The 21,891-nt window shown below is 44.9% G+C and overlaps 2 protein-coding genes across 2 annotated transcripts; both read right to left on the bottom strand.

The window, feature by feature from the left end:
• Window positions 1–12,540: 12,540 nt before the first annotated feature.
• On the bottom strand, window positions 12,541–15,572 carry LOC121684166 (extracellular calcium-sensing receptor). The gene is made up of 5 exons (XM_042064130.1): window positions 15,288–15,572; window positions 14,108–14,920; window positions 13,792–14,019; window positions 13,587–13,710; window positions 12,541–13,454 (listed from the first exon to the last, which is right to left on the bottom strand). The coding sequence occupies exons 1-5, from the start codon at window positions 15,537–15,539 to the stop codon at window positions 12,541–12,543; spliced, it is 2,331 nt and encodes a 776-aa protein (XP_041920064.1). The 5' UTR covers window positions 15,540–15,572.
• An 852-nt stretch (window positions 15,573–16,424) lies between these two features.
• LOC121684160 (extracellular calcium-sensing receptor) lies at window positions 16,425–21,891 on the bottom strand. The gene is made up of 7 exons (XM_042064118.1): window positions 21,876–21,891; window positions 19,713–19,896; window positions 19,281–19,569; window positions 18,330–19,145; window positions 18,023–18,250; window positions 17,427–17,550; window positions 16,425–17,335 (listed from the first exon to the last, which is right to left on the bottom strand). Exons 2-7 carry the CDS (start codon window positions 19,877–19,879, stop codon window positions 16,425–16,427), a joined length of 2,535 nt encoding a protein of 844 aa, XP_041920052.1. The 5' UTR covers window positions 19,880–19,896; window positions 21,876–21,891.

Below are 21,891 nucleotides of genomic sequence, written 5' to 3'. Positions count from 1 at the left end.
GTGTGTGTATGGCTACCAGCCCCCCCTGTTCCCCAGCCAGGAAGGAGATGTGTCCTGCCCGTCTGCCCTCGCCTATGCCCGCCGTTGCCGTCGTACCTGGTCACAAGCTCGTGCCACGCTACTCAAGTCAGCTGTCAGCTATGCCACTGGGGCTAACCGCCGAAGATCGCCGGCACCCGCCTACCGTGTTGGCCAGAAGGTGTGGCTGTCAGCCAAGGATCTCCCACTGCGGGTGGAATCGCGTAAACTGGCACCTCGATTCCTCGGCCCGTTCCCTATCCAGAGGGTCATCAGCCCAACCGCAGTCCGGCTCCAGTTGCCAACCTCCATGAGGGTGCACCCTACTTTCCATGTTTCGAAAGTCAAGCCGACGCATGAAAGCCCGCTGGTCCCCGTGCCGCTTCCTCCTCCTCCTCCTCCTCGCCTCGTTGACGGTGGGCTGGTGTACACCGTTCGACGCCTGCTTCGGTCCAGACGGCGAGGTAGGGGCCTCCAGTATCTCGTCGACTGGGAGGGCTATGGACCTGAGGAGAGAACCTGGGTGCCAGCCAGTCGGATTGTGGACCGGACACTCATCGCCGACTTCCACCGTCTGCATCCTGATCAACCTGCAATCCGTAGGGGCCGCCCCAGAGGGGTCCCTAACCGTCCTGCCCGCCCGGCTTCCTGTCCTGTGCCTGACCCTGACCCTGTCTCGGTACCTGTCCCGTCTTCTGTCCACGACCCTCCAGCTCCCTCCGAGGATGAGGAGGTTCACTCGGACCGTTCGGAGGAATTCTAGCCCTCCACCGGCTCCCCTCCGCCCTCCCGACGTGGTGTCACTCTTGGGGACTTCTGGGGCCGTCCCTTAGGGGGGGGGTTCTGTCATGAGCTCTCTCTCTGCCTGGTAACACGTGCTGATTGAAGTCTGATGACCTCCACCTGTTCCTGCTCTGCTCTGCCTCACCCTCGTTAACCTCCCAGCTGCACTGCATTCACCACTCATCATGTCCTGTATATAAAGCCTTGCTTTTCAGTCCACACTTGTCAGATCGTCTGCAACCAGCACCAGTTACCTGCCTGTTTTGGAAAACGCCTCTGACTCTTTGCCTGTGATCCCAGACCCGCTCGACTACTTCTGTGTTCTCCAGCCCCGGTAATCTTGACCTGCCTTCCGTCCCTCTTCTACGAATACCGCCTAGTCCTTGACTGTACTGCTGCTTCGTTTCAATTGCTGTTGTGTGTGTGCTTCCCCTAGGACTTCCCGGATCATCCAGCTCCTGCCATCGCTGTTCGGCTACTGGGGGAACACACACACGCAGACTCTTGGAACTCCTGTACCCCCCCCGGAACCCCCTTAACCCCCAACCCTTAAATGAAATTTTGAACGTGACGCTTTTGTGGTCCTCGTCCTGTTTGGTGTCTGACACAGTATGGTAAATGGTATGTGCACAGATATGTTAAGATATGGTCACATGTTTGTAAGAATGTATGTTAGTAGGTATGTTGCTAGCAACATTGTCAGAGATGTATGGTTGACAGGTGTGCACAGACAGGCACACAAGTAATGTCATACAGTCATCACCACTGGTCTGATCTGGAACCTAAAAGACAAAAGCAAACAAGTTTAACAGTTATACCAAAACAATGCAAGGAATGTCTGCAATTGTACAATTGTTCAATACAACTCATTTATTTAAGTGAAGTTGTTACATTACATTAGGCTGACACATTTTAATCTAACAACTAACATGGTAAACAGTTTAAGCTTTTTAAACAATTCTCTCAACAATTCTAGGACAATTAAAAAAAAAGGTAGAGTACTATACAACTGTTGCACCATCAAGCTACTGGTAGTTGCCAGCCTATTATTAAATTGCAAACAAAGCAGAGTTCAGTGTTTTATTGTTTTCAGTTTAGGAATAGTTGATAGTTAATCATATTTTTAAAAATATAAAACGTAAAAAGCTTAGAAAACTTTGCAGCCAAAGGGTTTGTTGTTGCTGTTGCTAATCATATGAGTAAGGACGTATCATTCTGATACTAATTATCTTGATAACCAACTGCTATATGGTCTATTTCCTAAAGTCCCTTTCCACAGGAGTATTAATCAAGCACCAATGCATTCATAATCTAGGTGCTTGATTGTATACACCTGTGGAAAGGGACCTGATGAAACCCATCAATAGACGAACTATGATAGCATACTGTGATGGTGTTAGGCTGCGTAAGAATCAGAAGCGTAGAATGAAAACGTAGCCTGGCCTATGTTATACACAAACAAGCGGTGTACAATGTTAAACATTTGGTCATAAAGACAGGAGAATATTTGTCAGCTTTAACTAAAATGTGAACGGTAACCATAACGTTATGACCATCAACAAGTAACGTTATTCATGCCATGAATGAAACCCATGATGGGTTTCATCAGGTCCCTTCAGTAGGCTATAATCAAGCACCATGTAGTCTGCATTCATAATCTATTCTAGGTGCTTGATTCTATACACCTGTGGAAAGTGACCTGGTATTGAATAGAACCAGAGCCATAGTAGGCTATAGCCTACCTACTTCTCTGGGGATCGTTTCTAGAAAGCATCGTTTGCTAACTTGCGTCGCAACCTTGGTAGTTCGCTCCATCGTTCTTGGATTTGGTGTTTCTAGAAAGCGTAGTTCGAACTCTCAATCGCAAACAAGGACGCAAAGTTTGGTCGTTTGAACTACTGCCCCTAGGCAGTCGCACTTGTGTCATTCCTTGGTAGTTCCTGTTGGTGTCCGGAGCGCCTAACCAAAAATCACGACCGCCTAACCAAAATTTGTGAAGTGGATGTTTATCTCGTGACACAATGATTGATCTATCCTGTAGCTTAATTTTGATTAAGACACTGACTCCCTTACTTGGCTCATTCTTGCTATTTATGTCAATTCAAGTATTGCCTTGCTTTTAGTATTATAATCTTCATAGACCCTTACATCAGCAGTGATAAATGGTGTAGTGGCTAAAGCAGATGACTTATTATCCCAATGTTGTTGGTTCGATTTTCTTATGATGTGAGATTGTCCTCTTGCTTCTCGCTACCTGCAGGTGAACTAGTGTGACAGGTAGATTCAATTGTTTTTGACTGATGTATTGTACTTATGGTCTCTCGATGTAGAGTAACTATATACATAAATATGTATGGTCAAAACCTATTGTTGTGTCTCGTAGGCCTACTCTTACTCAGAGATGAAAAGAAGAGATAGGATGCGAACTCCGGCCGAGCGCGTAGTGCACTGACGCGCTGCCGTTAAGCCACGAGACAATAGATAACATTTGCGATACCCAGACATTTGTCCAGGCTATATATTTTTTCCAACATAGATATTTAACGCAAATAATGGCACATATTGGTCGGCTTCAGTAAAATGTTTTATATACTTGCAATTAATAGGTTTAGGTTTTTGCAGATGACAATGACAATGCCAGCATTAATCACTCGGTTAAAGAGAAAAATGTCAACATAGGCTGTGGCAGAGAATTTCTAGGGGGTGGGGTATTACACGTTGCCACTGTTTCCACCAATGATATCTATCGCTGCATCATCAACAACGTTGTTGGAGGTAGCGAATTGCGACACAGGTACGATGCTTTCTGGAAACATGTGTAACAATGTCGTTGTTTGGTCGCAAGTTGCGTCGTACCATGGTGGTTGAGCAACGTCGTTGCTAACTTTACTAGAAACGACCCCCTGGTTAGCTGCTAATGTTCTAGTTAAAACGCTGCTGGGGGTCGTTTCTAGAAAACCACCATGGTACGACGCAACTTGCGACCAAACAACGACACTGTTGATGATGCAGTGATACATATTGTAGCGTGGCTCGGACATGCTGACAGGGAAATGTGTTACTGTTATGCTTACCTTCATGCAGTGCATTATGGGAGAAATGTATGGCTAAGATACTGGGTAAGCTTCCTAATGTTATGTGTTAATCACCGGTGAGTGACTTGTAATGTATGTGTGTAAACTAGCCGGCTGTTGTGTTGTCGGGACGAAAGGGTTTATGTTACGGGATGCCACCCAGGTTGTGTAGTATAGCCACTGGGTATAAGCTGACCCATTCCAAGTTGTATGTTTGTTATCTGTAAATGTTGGTAATAAACTGCCAAGAAAGCAAGTATTCTTTGCCTCGTCACATTGGTGTCAGAAAGGTCTAGAAAGAGAGAAGGATGTTTACACCGACGTGGACAACATCTGGAAGATCCACCAAACCCACGACTTACGTGAAAGGCAAGATTCCCACCTATGAGATGGAAGAATCGCCGATTCGAAATCCATCACGCTCTACCAAGGCAGATGGTGCCAGTGACCCACGACAGAGTGGCGACCCAGCTGCACTCGTCCCTAGCAAGCCGACTGCCCTGGACGGAATGCCAGGTTTAGAACCGAGGCCGCTGCCAGAGATTCCTGCACTGAGCATGCCAACTCGCCCGCTGCCAGAGATTCCTGCACTGAGCATGCCAACTCGCCCGCTGCCGGAAATCCCTGTGCTGAACATGGCAACTCGTCCGCCAGAGAACACGCCTAAGAGAACCACCATGAAACTGCCAAAGTACAATGGTGAAGGGCATTTGGAAACCTATCTCGTACAAGTACAGTTGGCAGCCGACTTTAATGGCTGGTCGAGGGAAGAGACAGGCGTGCAAGTTGCACTTGCCCTGGAGGGAAAGGCACTTCAGGCATTAATGGACTTAACGCCGGGTCAACACGCTAACTGGCCGGCGATCAAAGGAGCCCTGCAGCGCCGCTTTGGCCAGCGCATCTTCGTAGACGATGCACGGGAGAAACTAGCTACTCGTTACAGAAAGGAAGGGGAGAGCCTGGGGGCATTCGCGGCGGACCTGAGGCTTTATGCGCGAAGAGGATATGCAAGTTTTGCCGGTGCTGAACAAGAGGAGCTAGCGTTACAGGCATTTGTGCGGGGCCTGCGCCCAGAACGGCTTCGGGAGCACATCCGCCTAAGCTTCCCCCGCTCTCTGACGACAGCGCTGGACGAGGCGGAACGTGTTGAGCATGTCCTATGCGCCAATAGGCAGCATGTACGGCAGGTGGAGGTGAACATGGAGCCCGGCGAGCAGGAGCTTATGGAGACGCGCCAGGTGGCGACGATCAACGCCAGACGATATCCACGGCGAAGTTCCGGACAGCAGAGGAAACGGGATGAGGGCTGCTACCGTTGCGGGGAGCTCGGGCACATAGCCCGGGAATGCCCTGCGCCCACCCCGCGGAAAGCACCTCCACAGCCAGCGTCAAACCAATAGAGGCTGGCCCAGTGGGAGGACCGCTGCCCTCGACAATCAACTTTCCTCCTAACCGACAAAGACTGGGACGCCTTAGCCACGCGCATGGACTGTATGTGGACTGTGACGTTGATGAAGTACTCGTGCGGGCATTAGTGGACACTGGCTCGACCATTTCAATCATCCGACCGGGTGTGTTACCCGGCACCGAACTGTCAACACCACCTGGCTGGGTAGCCACACAGACACAGATTGCCAGAGTGACGGGAGAACGGGCACCCATGAAAGGAAGAAAAGCCATGACCGTTGCCATCGCTGGTCGCACTGTCCAACACCCCTTCTGGTTGGCTGATATACAAGATGACGGCATCATCGGCCTGGACTTACTGAGTTGGGGGCCACAGTGAATGTGAAGGAAGCTCAAGGACGCGCTTGATGACGTCACTGGGTCGAAATGGTTCAGTTCGCTGGACCTACGGAGTGGGTATTGGCAGGTGCACCTGACGCCAGAGGCACGTCCCAAGACGGCGTTTTCCATCGGGCAGGGGCTGTGGCAGTTCAGGGTCCTACCATTTGGACTTTGTAACGGGCCCGCTTCCTTCGAGCGCTTAATGGAGCGAGTGCTCGCGGGCGTGCCACGGAGTCGCTGTGTGGTGTTTCTTGACGACCTACTCTGCCATGCTGCGGATTTCGAGGGAGCCATGGCCAACCTACAAGAAGTGTTCGAAGCTATCTGGAAGGCTGGGCTGCGACTACACCCTCGGAAATGCCATCTGCTGCGGAGGGAAACAGCCTTCCTCGGGCACATCGTGGGTGAGGCCGGCGTGTCAACTGATCCAGGCAAAGTCGCCGCCGTGAGAGACTGGCCAAAACCCCGCGATGTTGCCAAGCTTAGGAGCTTCTTAGGGCTGGCGTCCTACTACAGGCGCTTCGTCAAAGACTTCGCTCTCAAAGCCAGCCCGCTGTACCGGCTGACTGAGAAGTCACAGTCTTTCAACTGGAGTGAGGACTGTACGAACGCATTCGACAGGCTTCGAGCAGCGCTAGTGGAGGCACCCGTGCTGGCATTCCCTGACCCCACTCGGCCATTCATTCTCGACACTGATGCAAGCGATGTGGGTGTCGGGGCGGTGCTTTCCCAAGAGGGAGAGCATGGGGAGCAGGTTATTGCCTACTTTAGCCGGGCTCTCAGTCGACCAGAGAGAAATTACTGTGTCACGAGAAGGGAACTGCTAGCGGTGGTTCTGGGGATAAGAAACTTCAGAACTTATCTCTATGGAAACAAGTTTCTACTACGCACAGACCACGCCTCACTCACTTGGTTGCTAAGTTTCCGTGAGCCGGAGGGACAGTTGGCCCGATGGCTGGAAGCACTACAAGACTATGACTTCGAAATACGACACAGGGCTGGCAGGCTGCACGCGAATGCAGACGCGCTGTCACGGCGCCCATGTTTGGAAACAAAATTCCGCCACTGTGAGCGGAACGAGATGAGGAGCACGACAGCAGTGGAGGCAATCGACAACGAGCATTCAAGAGAGATGGGAGACTGCATCTCCAGGAGTGCGGCCACGGTGCCGCCGGCAGACACCAGCGGGTGGGAAGTATTCGACCGTCAGCAGCTGCGGCGGATGCAAGAGCAAGACGCCGTCCTCGCAAGGCTCCGTTCTTGGGTGGAAGAAGGGCAGCGTCCACAGTGGTCCGCTGTGTCTGCCCTGGACTCAGAAACTAAAGCCCTCTACTCACAGTGGCCCAACTTCACCATCCGGGATGGGTTGCTGTATCACCGCTGGCAGACACCGTCCGGACAGCGAGAGACACTGCAGCTGCTGGTGCCACCCTGTGTCCGCGGCCAGGTGCTCCAAATGAATCACGGCGCGGTGGGGACCGGCCATTTCGGTGTCACGAAAACACTACGCCGGCTCCGGTCACGGTTCTATTGGCCTGGCTGCCGCCTCGATACAGAGCAATACGTCCATTGCTGTGACGCCTGTACGGCGAGGAAAGGACCCGGACGGCGCTCCCATGCCCCGCTACAGCGGTACCAGGTCGGAGCACCCATGGAACGGGTTGCCGTGGATATCCTGGGACCCTTTCCTGTCACCGAGCGGAATAACCGGTACATCTTGGTAGCAATGGACTACTTTACTAAGTGGCCTGAAGCATACGCCACACCTGACCAGAGTGCCATCACAACAGCCGCATTCTTGGTGAACGAAATGTTCTCTCGGTTCGGCGCCCCAGAAGAACTGCACAGCGACCAGGGGAGGAACTTCGAGGCAGAGGTGTTCCGAGAGGTTTGCCGGTTGCTGGGGGTGAAAAAGACACGGACTACTCCACTGCACCCACAAAGCGATGGTCTTGTAGAACGTTTTAACAAAACGCTGGCAGAACAGTTAACCATCACTGGTAATCAACAGGCAGACTGGGACCTTCACATTCCGATGGTTCTGTGGGCATATAGGAGCGCCGTCCAGGAGAGCACTGGGTGTACGCCTGCCGCTCTAATGTTCGGCCACGACCTCCGGACACCCGTGGACCTAGCATTCGGGCCACCCCCGGAACCAGCAGTCAAGGGTACGCCAGGGCTGGACTATTACTACAAGCTCCGTGAACGGCTCAAGGAAGCCTACGAACTCAATCACGAGGCTCTGCACACAGCAGCGATGCGTCAGAAGCGTGCCTATGACACTCGCTCTGCGGGACAGGACCAAGTATGGATTTACTCCCCGCAGCGTAAAAAAGGGGTTTCCCCTAAACTGTGTAGCAAATGGATAGGACCATGTGTTGTGTTAGCGAAGCTATCTGATGTGGTGTACCGTGTTCAGCTTACGGGACGTAGGAGAGTCGTGGTCCTTCACCGTGACCGATTGGCGCCCTACCGGCCCTTAGCACGTCCCGGTGGGGAAACAGAGACTGTGGGTGAAACGGAGACTGTTGGGGGGTCGGACATTGGAACAACCCCGTCTGTTACGCAGACGCCACCGAGCCACTCGGGACGTACCCGCAGGCCACCCGCTCATCTGCGGGACTTTGTAATGTAAGCTGGGGTCATGGGGACATGGGACGTGTCTCGTCTCGTGGCTTAACGGCAGCGCGTTGGACGTGTCACACTAGTTCACCTGCAGGTAGCGAGAAGCAAGAGGACAATCTCACATCATAAGAAAATCGAACCTACAACGTTGGCATAATAAGTCATCTGCTTTAGCCACTACACCATTTAACACTGCTGTTGTTAGGGACTGTGAAGATTATAATACTAAAAGCAAGGCAATACTTTAATTAACATAAATAGCAAGAATGAGCCAAGTAGGGGAGCAGTGTCTTCATCAAAATTAAGCTACAGGATAGATCAATCATTGAGTCACGAGATAAACATCCACTTCGCAAATTTTGGTTAGGCGGTTGTGATTTTGTGACAAGTGCGACTGCCTAGGGGCAGTAGTTCAAACGACCAAACTTTGCGTCCTTGTTTGCGATTGAGAGTTCGACCTACCCTTTCTAGAAACACCAAATCCAAGAACGATGGAGCGGACTACCAAGGTTGCGACGCAAGTTAGCAAACGATGCTTTCTAGAAACGACCCCCTGGTCAGTAGCCTACAGTAGGCCTAATGAACAAATGTAACGTTAGTGCGTTACGTTTGATTGTCGTTAGCTATCAAAACCTACAGCTAACCGGTCACTGTAAAGTTGACGACATATTAACGTTGATTAACAGTGGGTTTCCTTACATAATAAATATCAACGTAGCAAGGTGCTAACGTCAACTATTTCACTAACGTTAAAACGTTACCTAACGTTATAACATTAGTTTAGCTATTTGTGACTAGAGTGTGGCTACCCGACCCAAGCCCAAAGGGTCCCGACGGGTTCGGACAAATATTTAGAAATTGTAGTCGGGTTCAGTTCGGGTTCGAACACATGGGGGCGATATGCATTGGAAGCTTTACATTTAAAATTCCTTATTATGTTGGGTAACCAACAGGTCTGCTTTACATGATGCAAACGTTTGTTTTTTGAGAATAAAGTAAAATGTAAAAAAGACCTAATAGCTTTCTTCCTGTGTGCAAGATTTGTTTATCGTGACAACGCATTTCAGGCATGCCGCCTGAAATGCACACGCGTTGTCACGATACATAAACAAATGGTTATGCACATTTCGCACATATGCACATAAGCACAGTCTTGGGTGACGTTAAAAAAAGTTGTTAGCCTATCAGGAGATTTTAAGATTATTTGCGTTGCATACTGTGGTAAAGACATAGGCTACCGATAGGTCGTCTTGTTCAACTGGATGAGGATTTCCTCGAGTTGCCCCAATTAACGTCGATGCTGCATATGGATCAGTGACAGAGGCACTGTAGTTTCAACGACTGTTGCAGTTCATTTTTAAGACTTTTCGTCAATGGTAAGACAAGAATTTTATTTCAATAGGCTATGCTTGCTTGGGCCTCTTGTGTTAATGTGCGCTGTGTGTGACCTGCGTGCGTGCACGCTCATCTGATTCTGTAGACAATTTGTTGTGTGTTCCGTTTAATTGGCTAAAAAGACAGGCTATCCACAAACGTGAACGTTTAATCACTAGCATGGGAATAACTGAGGCATCATCTGCGTCGGGCTCGGGTCGGGTTCGGACATAAAAATGAAAATGCCTGTCGGGTTCGGGTCGGGTTCGGACGCAACTCTGTCGGACGCGGGCCGGGTTCGGACAGAAATTTGCGGCCCGATCCGCACTCTATTTGTGACCCATCATTTCATACATATATAAGGCTAACGTTACATAATATTTGACGACATAAATGACTCAAATACCAAAAACCGGAACACTTACCTTGTCTGAAATGTGCCTCTGAAGGAGAGTTTTACGAGCAAATAAAGTGACCAAGGCACGGCAAGCGAAGACGTTCAGAAGATTCACAGCTCCAGTGGTAGCTCGCGTTCAGCTGTTGATTGCTTTCAGCTGCAGGTCACGTCATAATACAATTAAGTTGCCGCCACAGCGGTCAATGTTAACTCTATGAGAATTTCTTGCTCTTTTATCGTAAATATCTCAAAAAGTATAAAGTTCACAAATGTGAAAAGACATAGGACAAATCTCCGTTACAAGACCTTTGTAGGAGTGTTTGAATGACGTCAAACGGTTCAGTGGTCACGTCAAATTCGGTCAGAAGAAGAATAATATTAAGAAGAACAGTGATAATAGTCCATTTACATGCAATGCAATAACATTTACATAAAACAGGTACAATTTGACATAGGAAGGTTTGTAATTACAGATCTGAATTGATTATAGGAAAGTAGAGAGTTATTTTTTATGTTACATTAGTGATTATTCCAGGAAGTAGGGGCACCATAACAAAAGGCCGACTTTCCCAACTCAGCGTTGGTACGAGGAACCTTGAGCATCAAACAATCATTTGATCTGGTCTGATAGGGACCGACATTGCCGACATTAACTCGAAATACAGTTTAAACATACAGTTTAAGCTATGTACACTTCCCACAACTTCAATATTTGACAAAAAAGTTTTTCTAAAACTGCTTTTCCATGTCTCACCTACATAAAATATAGTATAAACACAGATATCTGTGCATTTACATGGGGTTGCCTGGTCGGGACGACAGCTTCATTCGTCTGTCCATAGACATTCAGCAATAGCCTTGGCTGTTTTGCATCCAATACAAACAAACATGCAATGTGAAAGTCTGGGATTGGGGAGAACACTTAGTAGTCTAGGCTACTGAAGCATGAAGTCGAACCTTTCGATGAAAAACACTCTTTAATAATAAAATAAATAAATAAATCGCTAATGAAGTTTACTTTTGACCATCGAATTTATCGCCTATAACTCTGTGATAAAAAGGACGTAACAGTAAAGTATTTGGCAGAGCAACGGAGGTTAATATGATCTGTTTTTGTCCAAATGATGTCTGTCTATAGTTGTTGCACTCGAAGAAAACTCAAATGTTTCATTCGTCCTCCTTTTCAATCTTCTCAGTTGTAGCCTACCTTTAAAGTTGACATGTCGAGTTTAATTTAGTCATGGCAAAAATATTTTTTTTCTTCATGTGTGGCCTTAATTCTCCGTCGTACAACTGCCACTTCCTTTTTAAAATGCAATAGCATTTAACAACTATATTGCTCCAAAAAGCATAATTTTGCAAGTTGAAAACATTTCAAATAAAAGAGACATAACATCAACCACTTTTACCAGCTGGCCAATCAGTGAAGAGATACAATTTGAGAAGGCTTGAGTCTGCTATAGCCGCATGAATGTCAGATGGAGAAAAGACCTAGAGCATTTCATTTATCCAGTCTCCCCCTTTCAAGTCATGTATAGTTTCTGGTAAGGATGCACCATCTGGATAGCACTGCTAGAGGGAGCTCTAATCTGGAGTTTGTTAAAAAAAAACCATACTTCCACAGCCATAACGATTTTGTACTATCATACTATGTGTGTCTTTCTCATGTAAATGAACACATCAGTTTCCCTTATTGAAACAGTCTGTGTCAATACCTGCTGTGCATGTCAGAAGTTCTGTATTTATTATTGACATAATTATTATATTATTGAGACTGGATTTCACCTCATCACCACACATCACACTCTTTCCAGCCCATCCAATACGTACTCATCTTACACACAGTTTACACCTACATTTACCATACACTTCTATCACCATCATGACTAAATTACACCATTTCACTTTTTAATCACTTATTGTATATATCTGTGTGACTAATTGGTGTCTATAGTCAGCATGTTGGGTTGTTAATTAAGTAGTGAAAGTGTTACTGTTGGGCCCTGTATCTGGCAATGCTGTGTCTGCCTATTCAGAAAGCATCACTGAAGACTGAATAATCCATTCTTTCTGGAGAAGTTATTGACAGCCTCTATTGAATTTGACAAATACTAGTACTACTACTACTACCACTATTCTACTACTACTACTACTAATAATAATAATAATATTTTTAATAATAATATCTATATATTTAAACGGTGGGGCTGCAAGCTTTGAGTACAACACAGTAAATGGATCCGACAGTTGTGTTGTGGTGAAAAAACTATTACCATCAACAGGCATAGCCTCACATGCCACAATTTCTAAACAATATGGTGATAATACAATGTGATAGAAAATAATGACTATATTTATTGGAAAGTTTGTAAAAGCACATTTTATTCCAATACATAAGAGCAATTTTTCAACATTTTCCACAAAAGCAACCTACAATGTTGCACAGGCTACACAGTATACAGTAAAACAAGGGTTGTACAGTCAGAGGGCTTTTGTTGACACTTTTCCCATCACATGCTTCTTTGTATTTTTCTCTGGTTTGAGTAAAATTATGTAACATTTTGGGATAAATATACAGAAAAGCATTCCATAACTAGATGCCAAAATAGCAAATATCTCAACTGCTACAGTAAATTTTCCAGGAGAGCTGACATAAGCAGGAATAAAAGTGATCCAGACTGCACAGAATATCAGCATACTGAATGTGATGAATTTGGCTTCATTAAAGTTATCAGGTAATTTACGACCCAAAAAAGCCAGTATGAAACACAAGACAGCAAGGAGTCCGATATAGCCTAATATGGCCCAGAATCCAACAGCTGAACCCACATCACATTCAAGAATGATCTTGTCTTTGTAGTGATGCATATTCTTGTGTGGGAATGGAGGGGATATAGTTAACCAAAGGACACATATCAGGACTTGTATGAGAGTGAAGCCAAGAACACTGAGTCTCTGTTGCAGAGGCCCAAACCACTTCATGACATTACTGCCTGGAAGAGTGGCTCTGAAGGCCATTAACACCACTATTGTTTTCCCCAGAACACAGGAGATGCAGAGAACAAAGGTGATCCCAAACGCTGTGTGACGCAACATACAGGACCACTCAGAGGGCCGACCAATGAAAGTAAGAGAACAAAGGAAACACAGAGTCAGTGAGAAGAGCAGCAGGAAACTCAGCTCTGAGTTGTTGGCTCTAACAATAGGTGTTTGCCTGTAGTGGAAGAATACTAGGCCTATTGTGATTGTGAAACATCCACCAAACACAGAGAATGTCACTAGCAGTATCCCCATTAGTTCCTTAAAATGTAAGTATTCTGTATTTTTCAAATCACACTGAGTTCTCTCTTCATTTGACTTGAATTCAGGTGGACAGGACAAGCATGTGTCTGCATCTGAAAGGACAAACACATTGAATATGGGAAAGATGGCCACTTTTAGATATCTGACAAATGTGGTAAGTGTGATCTTTCCGCAGAGTAACATGAACAGCATTAGAGTAAAGGTGAGGAGCTGTGCCATCTCACTTGTGGTGTTACTGAATTCACCGTCTGCACAGTGGATGCAGTCAAAGCAGCAGATGGGCTTTCCTTTTACGAAAGCCCTCCGAGTGCCTGGCAGGCAGCTCTCACTGCAGATAGACCTTGGTACCTTAAACAAGCAAGCATACAGTATGTTTGACACATAAACTAGCATACATGTTATCTCTGAAGTGTATCTCAGAGAATTTACCTCCTGTTGGCCTCCAGCCCAAACTGCAGTGACACCATTTTCCATGAATTGCTGTCCTTCCTGTAGAGATGCATCATAAATGCCTATAGATTCAAAGGTGATGGTGACAGCAGAGTTCATCTGCCAGTTTACTAGGGAATATCGAGCAGCTGGGTCCCCATGGTGATCAAAAAATACCCTTTCCTTTTGCTTTGTGGTAAAATTCACCATGGTCAGATAATGCAAGACCTGCAATGCAAAACACTCTCTCATTATATTATGGTCTTGTAATTGCTGAGCAAAATAAGATATTAGAAGTGAGTGGAAGTCACCAAACCTGCCATGGTTCAATTTGGTTTTTGTTTGCACAGGACTGATTTGCAAATGGGTCTCGATAATTTTCACATGCAAGGAGTTCATCTAGAGAGTGTGCCACAGCATACACGGCCTTGTAAATGTTGTTTAGCAGACTGGCATCTGACACGTCTGTGAAACGAGTGTTTGTGTCTCCCAGGGACTCCTCCCCTGTGCAAGCTTTGGCTGTGCTGTGTGAGTGAGGGTCAAAGCTGCACTCAAACACACTTTCCCACATCTCCACCAGCCCCCGGTTCCCAGGCTGCATTGAGGGACGGGCATCCAACATGAACTCCTTCAATCCAGGGATGACTGCATTGGGCACAGCAAAGCCCACTGCCCCACCAACTACTGCATAGTTTGTCTGCGTGGCGACATACCTGTATGTGATCCAACCCTCACTGCCAACCCACTGAAAGCCAGTTACATTCTGGAGAAAGAGTTCTTTAAGGAGAATGTCTAGATCATTACCATCTGCAAAAGCCACAATCACTCTGGATGTAGACTGCTTGATGACATCGACCACCTCAAGAAACTTTTCATGTGGGTCAGTCCTATAGATAGCCAGAGAATATTCAACGCAGACACCCTCTTTTTCAGCTGCATTAAGGAAAGTGGCCATTCCATCGTTTCCATAATCACTCCTGCTTCTGATGGCCCCTACCCAAGTCCAGCCAAAATGCTTGACCAGCTTTGCCAGAGCCCTACTCTGGTAGTAATCACTGGGAATAGTTCTGAAGAAGGAGGGGAACTCTTTCCTGTTACTCAGACACGCGCATGTGGCTGAATGGCTGAGCTGCAGCAAAAGAAGCCAACAGGATGATAATTAATGCTTATTCTAATTAATAGTAATAATAATAATACTCAAAAGCAGACAAGATAGTACAATGAAATTGAAAGAAAAAAACATCAGTCATCAAAGGTCATAAAAAATATGTATTTCCAGGGTTTATTTGCCAATAAATTATTAATTTCAGTGGATGTAGGCAAATACTTTTGTCTATGCCCCTTACACAACAGCTTGTAATTCAGTATACACTCAAGTATTCATCCAAATTTGTTTGGAGGAAACAGAAAAAAGTGGAGTAAATCAGTAACACTTTGGGTGTCAGACAGTTTCATCATGGATATATATGGCTGTTCCCTGCGGTCACTGTGCTCACCACAGGAATGTGAAATGGACCCATGGTCCTCGCAATGCCTATGGTGGCAGTGGATGTGGTTTCCCCTATGACTGCATGCACAGTGTTAGGTGTGACACAGCTCTCTGACACAGGACCATTCATCATGGCAAGAGAAGCCCCCACAGATAGGGGAACGCTGGGACAGGAGCCAAATATCTTATATCCCAGCGTGAAGCCCGGCAGGAGCTCAGTGCTGTTGTTAATCTCCTCTATGGCAAAGATCATAGTCATGGCATATTGCAGCTCTCCAAGATCAAGTCTGAAAGAACAACACAGAAATATTAGTAATATTAGTACTATTATGCTATTTACCAATGTGTTTCTAGACTTCGAGATATTTCCATATAATTTATTACAAATATTAGATGTTGTCATTATCTTACCCTTCACATCTTACATGTCCTGGGTTTACCTGAAGTGATGGATTCACACCTGTCGGATTTTGGTGAAATGAAAAAATGCCTCCTATGTTAATGTTGCCGTCTTTTGAAAAATGAAGGAGTTCTTGTGATCCATAAGGTCTGCATGTATGTGTTGCATCTAGCAATGTAAGTAGAATTGAATAAGCTAACAACAACATTGCTTTCCCCCACAGACTATATCTGTCAGACAGCATCCAGTCACACTGATGATCTGGTTCTTATAGTAGATAATCTAGGACAAGGCGTGGAGAGCAGCATAGAGTCGAGTATTGTTTCAACCAATTGTGAGCAAATGAATATTGATTGACAGAAAAATAGAGCAGTCAGCTCCTATCTGTCCTCAAGAGTTTCTCCACTGCATTTTGTCTTGAAAGTTCAACATAAGTCTCATATTTCTCAATAATTTAGATTTATTAATTTAGAAGACACTATCCAAAGTAACTCATAATATAGGTCTGGGGCCCTTCTCTAGATATTATCAAGTGGAAACTCTTCTCTTCAAGTGGACATTCTTTGTGTACTTCTGTGATTTACAGTGATTCATGAAGGAAAATTTAAAGAGACAGTTGGCAATACAGTAGTGGATCTAATGTGTACTAATAGTCTTTAATAGTAGTTTAATGATAAGGATAGATCCTTAAAGTAGCTTGATGGAGTATTTTCCTTTAAACATTGGATGTCTGTGTGGAACAGGTTACAGTGACTTCATGTGTGCTTTACCCATCACATGTTTCTTTGTGTTTTTATCTGGTTTAAATAATATTATGTAACATTTAGGAAGAAATATGCAGAAAAGGAGGCCAAAACTAGATGCTAACATAGCAAATATCTCCACAGCCACAGTGAACTTTCCAGGAGAGCTGACATAAGCAGGAATAAAAGTGATCCAGACTGCACAGAATATCAGCATACTGAATGTGATGAATTTGGCTTCATTAAAGTTATCTGGCAACTCTCGAGCCAAAAAAGCCAGTATGAAACATAAGGCAGCAAGAAGTCCAATGTATCCTAGCACAGCCCAGAAACCCACTGCTGATCCAAGATCACATTCTAGAATGATTTTATCAGTGAAGTTAGTCATATTTTTGTATGGTACTGGAGGAGCAAGTGCTATCCATAGGGCGCATATGATCACTTGTAGAAGTGTACAGCATAATACACTCAGTCTCTGCAAGGGCAATGAACACTGAGGAACCCCAGCACCTGGTACTGAGGCTTTAAAAGCCATGACCACTGTCATAGTCTTGGAAAGGATGCAGGACAGACAGAGAGCAAAGGTGATCCCAAACGCTGTGTGCCTCAGTCTGCAGGACCAGTCGGAGGGCTGGCCAATGAATGTGAGAGAACAAAGGAAGCAGAGGGTGAGAGAAAACAGGAGCAGAAAACTGAGCTCTGTGTTGCTAGCTTTAACCAGGGGTGTGTCAATGAAACAGGTGAACACAACTGCCACTATAATTGTAAAGCAGGCTCCTGCCAGAGAAAAAGTAGTCAAGATGATTCCCATGTTTTCAGTGAAAGAGAGGAACTCCATGCGCTTTTGAATGCAGCCGCTGTGGTCTTTATTTGACCAGTACTCCAGAGGACACGTTGTGCATTCTGTAGAATCTAAAACAACACATACTTTGTTATTATACAGTACAGTCAATATGCTCTTATTGAAAATTGCCACGCATGTTATCATAGATTAGTCTCTCACCCATCTTACTGCTGACCTCCCCTTCAGCACACTTCACACAGGAGAAACAGCACACAGGCCTCCCTCTGATCACAGCCTGGCGATAGCCTGGGAGGCAGCTCTCACTGCACACAGAGCTTGGTTTCTGTTGTACAGTTAAAAGTCAAGTTTAAGTTTAAAGTATTTGGTGAATTTTTTGTAGAATTACTTTAAACACATTTAATAGAGCAATAATAAACAGGGTAAATTAAGCATTTTGCATAATACAAAAGAAAGCAACAACAAAATATCAGATTATGAATTGGATAGCTGGGACAAAGTAACTTTGTATGGATATAACAAATAAACTAGTTGTTGAGTGAGTTTTAAATGCTTTTTGAAGAGACCATTGTTGGAATATATCATTTTCACAGCAAAGTACCATGGATTAAAAGACAATCAAACAGGACAATAGTACTTGAAGTAATTGTACTTTTATCACCAAAGCATTGTGACACACAAGATACAAAAAGACAATATTGAATCTACATAGTACAGAGGGCATTGTAGAATGTTCAAATGATATTGCAAATTATAGCAGAAGTTATTTTTAATCATACAGTCTGCATTGCACCTACTGAATTGTTGTTGCCAGCCCAAACAATATTGACATTGTTCATGGCAAATTGCTTGCCTTCTGGTAGCGTGGCATCGTATTCCCCGACAGTTACAAACACAGTGTCTTCTGCTGCATTTTTCTGCCAGTTTACCAACTCATATCTTGCTGCCGGATTTCCATCTTGATCGAAGTAAACCTTCTCTCCAGAGGGCATTGTAAAATTGACCTCTTGTAAATAATGTAATACCTGAATTTGGAGAATGTATTATTCATCATTTTGTTTCTACTTTGGACTTTATTGGTCTTAAAATCACAAGCAGCCTTACCTGACCTGGCCCTCTACTGTCTTTGAGAATACACTCTCTGCCCTCTGTAGGATATTGACCATCTGTGCATTCCAAAAGGTTCTGCATTGCATGAGCCACTGTGTATACTGCTTTATACACATTATTGGAGATCCTAAGCTCTGACACATCCGTGTAGGGGTTTTTAAGCTCTGTCAGGTCTTCAGAACCTGAACATAGCCTCATACTTTTTGCATTGCCTTTTTCAGGCAACTGGCACTGGAATGCTGTCTCCCAGAACTCCCTCAGAATGGAGCTGGAAATGTTTTTGAGTGGATTCACTTTCAAGAGGTAATCCTTCAGCCCAGGGATTTTTGACCTTCTTATTGTAAAGCCAATGGCTCCACTAATGATCCTAGCTGTCCTTCGAGTGGCCAGGTGCCTAGCTGTGATCCAGGACTCACTTCCTATCCACTGCAGTCCAGTGACATTTTGAAGAATGGCCTCTTCCAGCAGCACCTCCATCTCACTCTGTGCCAGAAAGGCCACCAATACACGAGCTGTGCCCATTCTTATGATCTCCACCACACTGGCGATCCTCTCATGTGAGTTGGTCCTCTGAATGGCCTCTGAGTACTCAATACATATTCCCTCTCTCTTTGCAGCCTCCACAAATGTGGTCATACCATTGTTTCCATAGTCATTATCACTTCTCACAGTCCCTACCCAGGTCCAGCCAAAGTGTTTAACAAGTTTGGCCAGAGCCCTGCTTTGATAGTAGTCACTGGGAATGGTTCTAAAGAAGGAGGGGAACTCCTTCCTATTACTTAGACAAGCACAAGTAGCAAAATGACTAATCTGTTGAAATAGACACATTGTAGTAATTGGATCACAGACAGCATTTCAGTGAAATGTCAAAACATATAATATAGTATGTAGTAGTAGTAGTAGTAGTAGTAGTAGTAGTAGTAGAATGAATTTCGGATACATTACCACAGGAATTTTGAAGGGTCCAGTTGTTCTGGAGAGTACTATGCTTGAGGAGGACTCTGACTCTCCTATAATTGCATGCACTGCTGACTGCCCAGTGCATGATTCTCCAACTGTGAGGTCTTGTCCATTCATTAAAGCCATAGCTAATCTAATCGACAATAAAGTTGAGCCACAGCTATCATATATTTTATAACCAATGGACACATTTGGAAGTAAGCTGCTGCTATTATTTATCTCCTCAATGGCAAAAATCATTGTCTGTGCAAAGCGGAATTCTCTGAAGTTTATGCTGGAAAATAAAGCAATATAAAAATCATGTTACATGTTACATAATGTTAAAGCTGTTGTAAATATGGCAGTGCATTTGACATATAAATTCCACACATTTAAATGCTAGATGCAAAAAAGAACATTGTAAAATTATAGTCAAACCTAGAACATGTTATAGGTTCTGGCTTTTCCATAAAAGTCATTGGTGGTTGGTTAATTTTGCTGTGAATTGAAAATGCTCCTCCGATGATCACATCTCCTTGTTTTGATAACAAAGGTCCTTCAGGCATCCCCATTAAGTGACAGACAGGCTTCTCTGCCTTTGCCATCAAGGTGTAGATCAGGAGTAATGCACAGATGGGCATCTCAGAGTAGAATGAGCTGTTTACAAATGGTAAGGGGGAGTCTGCAAGACCTTATAAAGTGCCCTCTTTGTTGATGTAACTCAGCTGCTGATGACTTAGGTTCCATTTGGAGTCATTATTACACTGCCTGGCCAAAAAAAGGTCACCGCCTGGATTTAACTAAGCAAATAGGTAAGAGCCTCCCTGTGGGATTAATGCTATGATCTAGGGCTGCTGCAGTTCTAGGTCTAGGTCTAGGTTCAACATTATGTGCCCAAAGAATGAGGTCAGCTGACTACCTGAATAAATTGAATGACCAGGTTATTCCATCAATGGATTTTTTCTTCCCTGATGGCACAGGCATATTCCAACATGACAATGCCAGGATTCATCGGGCTCAAATTGTGAAAGAGTGGTTCAAGGAGCATGAGACAATCAAAGTACAGAGACAACGAAATGCAGTTTGTGTCTAATGTAGTAAGGCATTTTGGCCTTAAAGGTGTTCACCATTTATGTTTGTGTGCTATATTCAACCATTTTCTCTTTTGGTATGGTCTGTGCACATGTTGAAGAAAGAGACGCTGCTGTAAGCAGAATGTGAAGGAGAGATTTATGAGGTAACATCTGTGGAATGCCGTGTTCAAGGTGTTTGCGCAGCCATGCCGTGTGTTTGAGTGTGACATGCTGTGTGTGTGTGTATGTGTCTTCGAAGGAGTCTGGGTAGGCCCTGCTCCGGACGGGCTGGCGCCCAAGACCTTATTTACTGTCTTGGGGTCAATCTTGACTGGATTCCATAGATGTCGGTCGTTATGGGATACAACCTTATACATATGGTCAACCCTTGGGTAACTAAGTCGTAAAAAGTTTTGCGTACCATTAATGGAGATGTCTTGTCTGACCTGTGAGGGGGGTATAAATTGTGTTTCCTTGTTTGTAACATCAGACTGCGTCTGTTAGCAACACGACGTAGGTCTCCGGATTCGTGAATACAGCTCTCTGAGATTTCTGACTCTACTCCTGGCTGACTGACACTTCATTTCTCAAACAATCTCTAGACAAATTTCTGTTCCTACACTAACCAGGAGTGAGGAACTGGTGATGAGTTGGGCAGTTTTCACCACCCTCTGAAGTGCTTTACAGTCGGAGGTAGAGTAGTTGCCATACTATACTGTGACACAGTTGGTGAGAATGCTCTCAATGGTACAGCGGTAGAAGTTCACCGTTTGCCTCACTTTGTGTCGTTTTACCTTGTTGATAAAAGGGGGCTTACAGTTCCAACTCTGATAATCAGAGTCTGATTACATACTACTGTAGTCATCCATCACCTGGGTATGACGAAGAGGATGAGAATCATTGATGTATTACACTATGCGTTCTTATACAGATCACACCCTACACAAAGTCAGTTTAGGCTCCTATTAACATTAGCAAAATAACAAGGCTATTGTCAGGCGTATATCAATGCACAGGCTAAATATGGGTGCAGCTTAGGGGCCCCAAGTGTGCCAGACTGTCAGGGGGGCCCACATTGGGCATACAAAAATAATAATTACTTTAAATTTACATAAGAGAATAAAACTTAAACTTCATTGGCCCAAAATAAATATTTAAAGTTTTAAGACGCTGATTGGGTAAATATGCGGAGTTCATGGTCAAATTTGGTTTTCAAAACATATGTCATTCATAGGCCTACAGTTTAGTTGGACACAATGTTCCCTCTAGCAACCACGCGACCTGCCGAAAATGACCGTGAACCTGCGTTAGCTATAGGGAATTCAAAGAGATAACGGCAAATGCATCAATATGTCTAAAAAGGTTGATATTTATTCAATATCCTTTATAATGGTTGGACTTGTGGAACATTTTAATGATGGTGTTTTATCAGTCAGTTTAGTTGAACTTAAAGGATCTTTGGTTGAACTTCAGTAAGGTTTAGAGAGGTTATGACTGGTTCACTGGTTATAACTGATAATGATTATATAGATATATACAAATAA

The sequence above is a fragment of the Alosa sapidissima genome, chromosome 15, assembly GCF_018492685.1.
Source record: "Alosa sapidissima isolate fAloSap1 chromosome 15, fAloSap1.pri, whole genome shotgun sequence".
NCBI classification, from domain to species: Eukaryota; Metazoa; Chordata; class Actinopteri; order Clupeiformes; family Clupeidae; genus Alosa; species Alosa sapidissima.
This window is presented reverse-complemented; position numbering and strand designations above follow the sequence as displayed.

Bases quoted from the DNA above. Each gene is read 5' to 3' on its own strand.
- LOC121684166 (XM_042064130.1), bottom strand. From the start codon at position 15,539: ATGACTATGATCTTTGCCATAGAGGAGATTAACAACAGCACTGAGCTC. The intron at 14,921-15,287 runs GTGAGCACAGTG...CTTTTGCTGCAG, and splicing joins GTCCATTTCACATTCCTGTG to CTCAGCCATTCAGCCACATG. The intron at 13,455-13,586 runs GTGAGATGGCAC...TTGTCCTTTCAG, and splicing joins TGAATTCAGTAACACCACAA to ATGCAGACACATGCTTGTCC.
- LOC121684160 (XM_042064118.1), bottom strand. From the start codon at position 19,879: ATGGCAAAGGCAGAGAAGCCTGTCTGTCACTTAATGGGGATGCCTGAA. The intron at 19,146-19,280 runs GTAATGTATCCG...CTATTTCAACAG, and splicing joins GACCCTTCAAAATTCCTGTG to ATTAGTCATTTTGCTACTTG. The intron at 18,251-18,329 runs GTAAGGCTGCTT...CTCCAAATTCAG, and splicing joins ACAGTAGAGGGCCAGGTCAG to GTATTACATTATTTACAAGA.